Below are 12208 nucleotides of genomic sequence, written 5' to 3' on the forward strand. Positions count from 1 at the left end.
ACAGCAAAGAGTATTTGGTGTCCAAATAGAACAGCTAATTCATAGGATAAAATTAAAACCACAGGTTCAGTTGTGAAGGAAGTGTGATCATCAGCATAAGGTCGACGATATACAATCAGTTCATAGTAAAAATATTTCTGTTACTGATGAATCAGATATATATTTACAGTATTTAACAATCATTTTCTGAGCATTGTCAGTGAATTAAATAAAGATTTAGTTTCTGCAGGGAATCATGTAACTCTCTTGGAAAATGCCTTTCCGAGACTGATGTCCGAAATATTCGTCTGTGATACAGACAAGGAGGAGACTGACTCAAAAATTAAATCACTGGAGACTAAGGACTCTCATGGATATGATGGAGTGCATAGCAGAATATTAAAGTACTGTGCTGCACATGTCAGCCCTGTACTTAGCCATATTTTTAATTTTTCCTTTAGGAAAGATCAGTTTCCTGAATGATTAAAGCATCAGTAGTAAAGCCACTTTATAAAAAGGGAGAAAGGGATAATGATACAATTTTACACCTATTTCTATGCCATCAGTATTTGCTAACGTTATGGAAAAGGCTGTGTATGTAAGGTTAATTGGTCATTTTATATCACATAATTTGCTATCAAAAGTATAGTTCCGCTGAGACGCCCTGCTAAACTCACAGGACAGGACAGGTTGTTGGAATTGTGCAAAGGGGCCAAAATGAGTGGCTGTCAATTACACTTCAACACATATAACTTTATTTATTTGACCAAGTATTACAGTACAAATTCTTGAACTTAGTTATCGGCTGAATACACCACACTATCTTTTACCTTACGAGCACAACAACTTTGATTTTTTTTTAAAAAGGCTAAAAGCCATTAACTTAAAATTCAGACACCAAAAACAATATTTAGAAGGCAGAAGGCCTCACATTAAGTAAGTTCTATAATTTGGCTGAAGGCCAAAAAATCTAACACTTGAAAAGCAAGGAACTTTAATTTTAAAGTGGCTGAAGGCCCATGACTTAAAAAACCACTAATACAATTCAACTTTAATTGAAAACCATCAGCTATGAGCCATACAAATACACACAACGGAAAATAAGAAAAGGCAGTGCAGCTAATGGTGCTCAGAAGTTTCAGGCATCGGCCAGCACTTGAAATACTAATTAGGTAAGACAGACAGTCGGCCCAACCATTCTCGATCCGACGACAACCCAACCAACAGACAGTCAACGGACCCACCGACAAGGTAACTTGCGCCCCACTCGACCAGCACACAACCGGGAGTTCAATGCAAACGTAAAAGGCACGGACGCCCACAACCGAGCACACATTAAGCTGTCGAGCTACACACCGTGCCGGACAGCGACAACACGGTTAGGAAAGGACATTGCCTAAATTTGCATTAACGGCCAGGGCAGGTAACCGGAATGTTAACAGTCACAAGGCAGAAAATTCCCCTGGTGCACTTCAATTGCAAATAACCAAATACAGTTAGACTCCACCGGACGGTCGCTAAACCTTCGCAAACTCTAACACACACGTTGTTGCTCACGGGAATATCCCAACAGCCAACAACGAGAACAGAATGGCACAATGTGAACAGTCTTGACTTGCTGGTAAATTAAATCCAAATTCAACTTTCGTGTCCAGGGTCGGTGAGCCACGGACCTCGTAGCAATGGGAACGGCCCCACACACTCCGACGTTGCGTAGAGACCGCCAGCGGGCCCGGCCAAACGACACCCCGCAGAACTTTTCCTCGCTGCTCCACGCCAACCGACCGACTGTCACACATCAGCAAAGGGACAGCACTAAAACAACTGATTAGTTGACATCACAAGCTACACACAGTTTATGAACACTTACACAAAGGACTAGACAATACTGATGGCAGCGACTGTGCAATAACAAGGACGAATCACGAATCAGCACACGCAGACAACCCATAAGCATCGCCAGCCGACATACAAGTCGTCCGACAAGACGACCGACCGACGACCAATCGAGGTGGTCCGCACTCAAGTGACATGTATCGGGAATTGTCGGGCGAATCGTGGCTGTCCGGATCTCACTGCAGCCGCATCCTGACTGAATTTTCCCCATGTCCTAAGTCAAACACTGGAAGGTCAGAACGCACTGCTAGTGCCTCCCAACTCACTGGCAGATCTGAACTAACTCCAAACACATGACAACTGGGAAGTAATAGCGGACAGCAAAGATAATACGCCAGGGCTTATATCGATAAGCGCTGCTGCTGCCGCTCACAGGCAGGCAACGCGGCAACTCAGTGACACCAGTAATTGAAATTAACAGAACGAGGTGGTAGTACAGTAAAAACAGGATGACAAATGAGATATGGCACGAACACGAGCCACGCACGGCTCATCCGCTTTAGAAGTCATTTAACAACTGAAAATGCTATAGTCTCTTTCCCCTGTCAGGTACTGGATGGGTTAAACAAAAAGTTTTGAACGCTAGGTATATTTTTTGATTTAACTCTGGCATTTGGTTGTGTTAACCACAAAAAATTGCTCCAGAAGTTGGACCATTACGGAATACGGGGAGTAGCTCACAATTGGTTCACCTCTTATTTTAACAACAGACAGCAAAAGGTCATTATTCACAGTGTTGAGAATGGCCCTGATGTGGGGTCTGAGTGGGATACGACTAAATGGGGGGGGGGGGGGGGGGGGGGGGGTGCCTCGGAGATCAGTTTCTTATTTATTTAAATGATATGCCCTATAGTATTACAGGTAATTGTAAAATATTTCTGTTTGCTGATGACATTAGCTCGGTAGTAGAGGATGTCGTGTGCAACATTGGCTCTGTTCCAAACAGTGCAGTTCACGACATAAGTTGCTGGCTTGTAGAACATAAAGTAACAATAAATCACAGTAAGACTCAGTTTTTACAGTTTCTAACATGCAATTCAACAAAACCCGACATTTTAATTTCACAGAATGGGCATATGATTAGTGAAACTGAACAGTTCAAATTTCTGGGTGTTCAGATAAATAGTAAACTGTCATGGGAAGACCACGTTCAGGATCTTATTCAAAGACTTAATGCTGCCATTTTTACTATTCGAACGTATCTGAAGTGATCATTTGACATGAAAATTAGTCTACTTCGCTTATTTTCATTTGCTTATGTCGTATGGTATTACATTTTGGGGTAACTCTTCCCATTCTAAATGGATATTTTTGGCTCAGAAATGGGCAATAAGCGGTGAAAGTTCATGAACCCCTTGTCAACCCCTGTTCACTAGCCTGGGGATGTTGACACTGGCCTCTTAATATAGATATTCTTTACTGTCATTTCTTGTTACCAATATTAGCTTATTCCCAAGAACAAGTAGCTTTCACCCAGTTAATACTTGGCAGAAATCCAACATTGGGATTGGACTTCCTTAATCCTTTAAATGCTCTGGATGTGTTAACACGTGTGCCTTTGTACCTGTCCCTGTGCGCTCTGAACATGTTTACGCACGCCACCAGTACTTCTACCTGGTACTCGTTCATCTTTGCCTTCATGAAGCCTTTTGTGCCTCTTGAAAACACGACATCTTGAAAGTGCCTCACCTGCATATGCTCGCTTAATCATTGTCCACGTTTCACTACGGGTTTTCCCGAGCTTAATGCAGAACTTAATGTTCACTCTTTGCTCACTATAAGCACCCATTATGACACAGTAATTGATGTGTCAAGAAACCAAACAATGAGTTGCTAAGCACAGCCCTGCAACCTAGTGAGTTTGCACGGCCAAGGTCATTTCAAGGCTGCAGGTAATATAACATTTGTTCCTTTATAGCATTGTAAACTCACAAAAAAAAAAAAAAAAAAAAAAAGAACCACCTGTCCTGAAATTTTGCTGACATACGGAGTACTTTCATTATTTGAGCCTTCAAGTTCATTTAATTTCATCTGATGCTATGCTTTTGCTGTCCTAATTTTTCTGAACAAGATACGTTTCATTATCTGAATAAGCCACTAATAATGAAATTGAGTAAATTAGAGAAATTACAAACATAAGAATTTAACATGCAACCCAGGAATCCACCACATAAGAACACATAAATAGAAAAGCTTTAAAGTTAAACACACTGACATCTACCTTTAATACTTTTCTAATAGCCTAAAATAAAGTTGAATTAAAACTACCATTGGGCTCAATTGGTTGACCCCACAAGTAAATTTGAATCTTACATAATTATGAAGTGAAATGTAATTACTGATGTTGTTACTTATTCACATGCCTGTTTTTATACACCCCTTACTGAGTAGTCATTTGGCTGCTAGAATTCAATCTGTTAATACCTGTGTGTCAGTGTCCACTCTTAGGTGTAAAAAATTCATGCTTAGCTGTCACCCGGGTAGTATCTCCACAATGGAACTTAGATAAGCATCTAAGTATAAAAGTTGGCATCTAGTTAGCAGCCAGCATTAAGAAAAAGTGGCTATGAGTCACATGATATAAAGTCAGCATTCTCCAAGCAAAGGAAATGTGAAAATATTGAACAATCATATGATGATCAACTGGTTGCATTCCTTCCCTTCTGCAGTGCTACATTCAGCAAAACAGGCAGAGTCCTGGGAAGATGACGTATCAGATCTATTGTTTGACCTCCTAAGAAGTCTCAGACTCAAGATTCCTGGGATTTATAACATCACTTGTAAGTGTGGATACAATTACATGAATCAGTCCATTTGCACCATTTCCGACTGCCGTGCAGAACTTGAATGGCACATTAAAAGTTGAGAACTGGAGAGATCTGCTGTTACTGAACAGAGCCCCACAAACAAACATAAAATATTATTCAGGCTCCCACATAATTCGATTCTGTAATTAAAGAGGCCATGGAAATAAGAAAGTGTGAGACAACCTCGAATCTTGACAACAGGTGTAATCTTAGTGGTGCACAAAAGCAAGCTCTCGATGCAGAGAAGAGCCAGCAACATGCGTCGCAATTTTTATGCTACAGCAGGAGTGATGGAACCACCACTCTGGACAGTGACATCATCTGCGACAGCACGATGTAATTATCAAGCAATCAGAAGCTGTCTCTCTGCTATGTGTCACCACAGTAGTAGTTTTGACAGTCAGTTACTCCTGACTCAGGCAATGGAGGCAATCCTCAAAAGGGCAAGGTTCTATCCTGAATTTACGAGTTTTCATCCTGAATTGACATGGCAGGTTGAGTATACTTTAGACAATCTGTAGTGTTATATCAAAACAATTTAACCAAAACAAATATTGTGATACTTGTCAGTCAGAGCTAGTTCGTGAAAGTGCCCTGAAAAACTGCTGTCACTGCCAAAAATTGTGAAGTGTGTATGTGCTAGCTTGTACTTTGTAAAATATAAACTAGCTTAATAACATAATAAGTATAGATGGAGAAGTAGAAACCTCTCTCATTGTGCTGACCTGCAGACAGTACTGTTGGCATATTCCGCATACTTTCGGTCACTTCTGTCCTATGGCATTGCGGCTAACACCAAACAACTATTTATTTTACACAAGTGTGCAGTAAGAATATTCTGCATATAAGGAAACCAAACACCTTGCCAAAGCCTCTTCAGGGGCCTAAGAACTCCTGCACTTACATGATAATAAATTTTTGTGATTAATAATAAGAGACAATTTGGAACCAACTCAGCAATTCACAACCACAACACTACAAGTATGAACAATTTTTGTACAGGCCATACCAATTTTTGTACAGGCCATACCTCGTTCTCTAATATTAAGAGTGGAGTTTTATATTCTGGTGCAAAAGTCTGTAACACTCTGCCAGTGGACCCCTAAACACTTAGAAACAAAATAAAAGAATAATGTAGTCATGATATTTGGAATCAAAAATGCAAATTTCTCCAAATTCCATGTTGTATATAAAACAAAAATAAGCTCTGCCAGTATATAGGCAGCTGTTAGTGACTGGTTAGCTATTTGGATTGCACGTCACATCATAGTCAAAACCTCTTGCTACAATCTGGAATGAGCGAGTTTTACAATTATAGTACAATTTCTCAGTGAAAAACACAACACAATGACCAGTTACTAGATTCTAAACTATACATATATTTTTTTGGAAAGCTGGCTTTTTTTCCAAATTTTTTTAAAATCTGTATGAAATAATTCAGAAGTAATTTGCATAATTATGAGTGCGAGGAGGTTAGCACTAGTCATAATTTGTTGTCAGTATACTTTTCAGAAGTGGCTATCAGGGGTTATCTTTATTTGTTTCAGATATTTTTTATTCCACGTGGGAAAAATATATCTAAAAACAAAGATGATGTAACTTACCAAACGAAAGTGTTGGTATGTTGATAGAAACACTAACACGCACACACACACACACACACACACACACACACACACACACACACACACACACACACACAAGCAGACGTGTGTAAAGGCAAAGAGTGATAGATATATATATATATATCTGATAGTGGGCTGGAATCATTTAAAGACCTCCTGGGCAACAGTAACGGAGCTTGCAATTTAGACAACTATTTTCAATGTTGTGGAAAGGTCCACAGTTTTCATGCCAGAAACAAAAGTATTCACAGTTTGGGATCCAAGGATGGTTTTCTGCCAACTAGCAGGCTGAATGAGGGGTGAAGAAATATGGGTCCATTCTTACAAAACACGTCACCTTGACAATCATCAGCCCTCATAAAGAACAAACATGAGAAACAAATTTTTTGTTGTTAAATGCATCAATTGGTCACAAAAAGATATTAATTGCTCTATTGATGTATATAATCCAGTATAAACTTTACTACCTACTCCTTTCCAAATTTTATTTAAATATGGCATGTCTTTCCATACACCTTTGATCCTTATTTTTCCTTACTGCAGAGTTTATGTATACGAGGCTGAGTACATGCACATTACTTGCCATACAGCTAGTATAAATACACACTGGCTTTGCACTCGCACGCACAACAAACACAAACTTAAATAATCTGACTAGTGTTGCTGTATGCCGCATGTGCGTCTGACATATTCTCAGACTTTTTAAGGCTACAGAATGACTATCACTTGCACATAAATAATTACTTTCAGTTATGACATTTGCCTTTAGCCTGTTATTTATTGATTTCTTTATCGGTAGTCAGATACCTCATTCAAGACATAAATTCAGATGTCCCTGGACCAAAAGTTGTTCAATTGTATGAACAGAAAGAACATGGATACTGCACAACTGACTTCATTTGTTGTGATACCTTATATTACTATTCACCAACATCACCATTACTACCATTATTATTATCATCATTATTATTAAATGATGTGGTATTCGTGTACTGAGCTTATTGGTGTCTGCAACTTCAACAGCCTTGGGCAATATTCAGCCAGCTGGCTCCAATAACGTCAACAGGTCTTTGTCCCATCAGTCTGGCGGTCCTCCTTGTGGTCTGTCTCTCGGATTCCATTCCAGCACAGTCTTCATCTATCAGTCATTATTCTTCCGGCAACACGCCAACCCACTGCCATTTCACAGTACCGTATTCACTCGAATCTAAGCCGCACCTGAAAAATGGGACTCGAAATCAAGGAAAAAAAAAAAAAAAAAATTTCCCGAATCTAAGCCACACCTGAAATTTGAGACTCGAAATTCAAGGGAAGAGAAAAGTTTTAGGCCGCACCTCCACATCGAAACAAAGTTGGTCCACAGTAATATGAGAAACAATTTAGGTCGAATGAATGACAATACATCTACAGTAGTTTGGTTCGAGTCGTAAGCTTAGCAGTTAAGCTTTACCAGGTAGCCATTATGCGTCATTCGCTCCGTCCGTATTCATACGGGTTCCCTTCCTTTTTCACGTGCTTCGTCTGGTTTGAATTGATTGCTTATTTTTCTTTGATCTGATAAGTGCAGTTCTCTTTGTTATAGGTGTTTACGTCACTCCAAGCTGAAAATCCATTACTGTACTGTGTCATCCATTGTTTGTCTTATTCTGATATTGGGTGTTTACGACCTGCCGCCGCTCGTGGCATAGCTAGCTTTTGTGCACACTACCGCCGTTTACAATTAAAAAAAAAAGAGAGAGGAATTCTCTCATTAGCGAAACAATGGCAAGAGAACGCTATTTGTTGTTACTTACACTGCTGCTTTCTTTGATAATGATCAACAAGAACCAAATAATAGACTGCATATGATAGAAGATTTTCTGAACAAGAGTTTAGTGAAAATTTTTCGCCGTTTGACAACCTTTGCAGGCGCCTCTTTAGTACATTACATTCTGCACAGAAATTAGTCATCTTAGATTTAAAAATCTAGTCAATTGCCATGCTTCATTTCTGACTATATCACTATTAGGCATAAGAATAACACGAATATAAATGTGACATAATATGTATAGTCTTCCGCATTTGCTGTTGGCTCACTCTAGTTTCGTAGTTTATTAGGCAGACAGGATTTAAATGAGATAGCAGCAAACACAAAGGAATACATGGAAAAATGTTTATATTCGGATTATTCTTATGGTAAAGAGAATACTGCATGTGATTCACAATTCATAAAAGTTCCTATTAGCAACCATCTCTTCTCACAGGTGGGAAAAAATTCAGAACATAGAATTGGCCATATTGACAAACATCCCAAACAGTCTTGCCAGTCGGATTTTCGTAGTACACTGAAATGCTGCTACATTCGAAGATGAAGAATACGGAATTTGCATTTACTTCGTTGGATAACGTATGAAAATGCAGTGGTCGAAACTCGGGGCGGAGAAAAAAAGCTCGACTTCCTCCTTTTTTTAAATTTATTTACTTACGCAGAGTTTTTGGCGCCAGTATTTATTTTTGGGCCTGCAAAGCGTGCCTGTGTAGTGCTACATATATTTGACGGCAGAAGTTAGTTGTGGCGGCACCTACCAACATTTTTCAGTACTTCCGCTTACTTTGCACTCGATTCTAAGCCGCAGGCGGTTTTTTGGATTACAAAAACTGGAAAAAAAGTGTGGCTTAGATTCGAGTAAATACGGTACCTATTATATCCAGGATGTATTTGATGTCAGTAATGTATCTGATGCCTTCTGTCCTCCTTTTTGTCCTTTCTTGTGATACCAACCTTTCCATGCTTCATGGTGTATTTGTGAAGTCTCCAGACCTAGCAGCTGAAAGTCAACATGGGGAGGACATTCTGGACACAAACGATTTTTTCAGTTTTACTACCAAGTTTCACTTGAAGATACTTGAATGTCTTCCAAATGCTTGCCAGCATAGATCAATGTGTCGAAACATTTCAGATATTATGTCTCCAGTCGTATTTATGAGCTGGCCGGCATAGATGTAGTCGCTGGAAGTGTACAGTAGTGTATTTCTAAACTGTACATTTCTTACCATTCTCCACTTATTAGGCATAGCTTCTGTCTAGGAAAGGTCTAGTTCAGTCCAGCTGCCTCACATTCCGAGGCGAGATGCAATACCGACATCTGTAGTTCTTCAAAACTGTTTGCCAAGTGCCCAATGTCTACTGTTAAATCTCAGGTTATTAATTATCTTCCTACTGAATAAAATTCATTTTTCTTTCCAGTTTAATTTCATCACAGCCATTTCCAGTATGACAGAACAGATTAGGAAAGATGAACTCACCTTATTTTACTCCTCTTTGATTGGAAAGTCCCATGTAGGTTCTCTGACGTTAATGAAAGATGTAGGTTTTGTATATGTGCTACAGGGCTTTACCATAAGCCACCTCTAACCCCTCACTCAGCTACGTCTTACACAACAACTCGATAGCTAATTCAGTCCAAGGCCTTTACAAAATTCACTAAATCTACCATAGAGGCATCCAGTATTTGTTTAATTTCTGCAGAAAAAACTATGTTGAAGTTTGCCAAATCTGCTATGGAAACTAGCTTGCTCAAGTATTATACGTCTATTATTGAATTAAAGCCCTCCCCCCCCCTTCCCAAAATCATATTTTTTTGTCTGTTTGTGAAGATAACTCTCAAGAACTACTGTAGGGTTTTTTTATACAATTTTCACTAGCACAGACTAAATCATGGCAAAGGTTTGTGTATATCATTTATTCTCATTATGGCAGGCAAGTTGTCTGGGTGTAGATACTTAATGCTACACTTGCAAAGCTGCCGGCATTGGTAGTTGTTATTATTATTATTATTATTATTATTATTATTATTATTATTATTATGTTGAGGCATAAGTTCATAGCATTTTTGTTTCGCATGTTTATATTCCAGTTGCTATGGTTTTATTTATTGACTGAATTTTTTTTTTTTTCCATTTATAATTTAATGTTGCTATCTGAGTTTCCATACATTTTGTCATTTCGACCAAATAAGTGAAGCTGTGGACGCTATTTTATAGAGTGCCAAATGAAGAAATCAGAATATTTCACACATATTCTTTTGTTTGAGTTCAACAAGGGATGACAGCAGTGGAAACAGCCAGAAACATTTGCACTGTGTATGGGGATAATGCCACTGGATAAAGTATGGGAAGAAAATGCTATTCTCATTTTGAGAAGGATCATTTTGACATCAGTGACTCTCCACATTCAGGAAGACCTTCAAGGTTTGACAAAGATTGTTTAAACGCATTAATTCACAATGATCCACACCAGTGTACTTGATAAATGGCAAATGTGATGAACTGTGATCATTGCAGCATCATGGGACATTTGCATGCAATGGGGAATGTTCAAAAACTGGGTGTACGGGTACCGAATGCTCTAAGTCAAAATCATAAAAATCAGTGGGTGGCCGTATGTTCATCTCTGCTTGCTCGTCATCATTTGGCTTGTGAACAACACCAACCATTCCTATCCCATATTGTCACTGGTGGTGAGAAATGGTTGAGCCCAAACAAAGTAGCAACTCCCCGTACAAAGACCTGCACGCTTCCAGAAAAAGATAACGTTATGCTTCTGGTGGAACAGTGATGGTGTTGCACTACGAACTGCTTCCCTGAGATGTAACCATCACTGCTCACATTTATTGTCAACAACTGAGACATCTTGCACATGCAATCTGAGAACGATGACCGAGAACACTGTGAAAAGTGATGCTATGCCACAGTATTGCCCGCCCACGTTCCTCTTGACTGACGAAAAACGCTATACAGGACTTGGGTTGGTAAGTCATTCCGTAGCCACCTTATTCACCTGATGTCGCACCCTCAGATTTTCACCTTTTCTGCTCTCCATCGAACAAGCTTCAAGGATCTTCTTTTCTGGATGGGGATGCACTCTGAACGTGACTTAACGAGTTCTTTGCCTCAAAAACACATGAATCAAAAGCTGCAGAATCAGACAGTTAACCCAGTGTTAGCAAACTGTTGCAAGTAGTCAAAGAGAATATATTATAAGACTAAAGTCTTTGTATAAACACAGCAGATACACAAAGACCCATGGAAAAGCACTACAAACTTATGCACCAACTCTATATATTACATGGCCGTGCACAAATAATTCAATTCAGGCTCATATTCTGTTTATACGGTTTGTGTAGTAGTGCTACCAACTAACGACACCCTCCACACCAACACTCGTTGTACCTGGCAGCGATGCTCCGCACGGCTCCTATAAGCCTCCACACATCACCAGGATTTGCTGCCTTGCCAGAGTCCTTGCCTCCCCGGGTGGCATCTGAGCCTACCCTCGCTCTGACCTCTGTTGTCTCCAACCTGCAAGAGGCATCTCTCGTCAGCTGTATACTGTCTTTATCATTTTTTATTTTACACAAACAGTTACACAACCATTTCTCAGTCTCGTGGCCGTGTTCCACAGACTTCCGGTAAGTAAAAAAAAAACAAGGAGACAAAGGATTATTGCAGAACATATAAACTCAGTCAAGTAACTATCTACTTCTTGATAAATAAGAATATAGTTATACCTAAAGACACATGGTGCAACTGATGATTTAATATTCCCCACACATTGTCAATAATACTAATTGCTACGGATAAAATCACCTGAGAAAGATAAACATTAATCACAAATAAGAAGTAAACTACCAAAGAAAGACAGCATGAATGACAACTGTACATGGTTACTTGGCAGCAATTACAGGTTCTGTGATGATTCTTGTCTCCACTTTTTATCTATCACAGTCTGAAGACAGACATTGTCTTGTCCCAATTCCTTACAAAACCGTGAAAAATTCATGTGATTCTTTTGAAAATAATTTTAAAAAATTAAACAACAAAATCGATCAATCACCCGGCACAGTACATAATTTTTACTAT

At 39.3% G+C, this 12208-nt stretch overlaps 1 protein-coding gene across 4 annotated transcripts in view; it reads right to left on the bottom strand.

Annotated features, from left to right (window-relative positions):
* LOC126108481 (uncharacterized) overlaps positions 1-12208 on the bottom strand; it is a 155868-nt gene that overhangs the window by 115742 nt on the left and 27918 nt on the right. For all 4 annotated transcript variants that reach the window (XM_049913733.1, XM_049913736.1, XM_049913734.1 and 1 more), the window contains exon 4: positions 11519-11647. In XM_049913733.1, the coding sequence (XP_049769690.1) occupies positions 11519-11647 (129 nt within the window). The remainder of the gene's footprint in view (positions 1-11518; positions 11648-12208) is intronic.

The sequence above is a fragment of the Schistocerca cancellata genome, chromosome 11, assembly GCF_023864275.1.
Source record: "Schistocerca cancellata isolate TAMUIC-IGC-003103 chromosome 11, iqSchCanc2.1, whole genome shotgun sequence".
In the NCBI taxonomy this organism is placed as follows: Eukaryota; Metazoa; Arthropoda; class Insecta; order Orthoptera; family Acrididae; genus Schistocerca; species Schistocerca cancellata.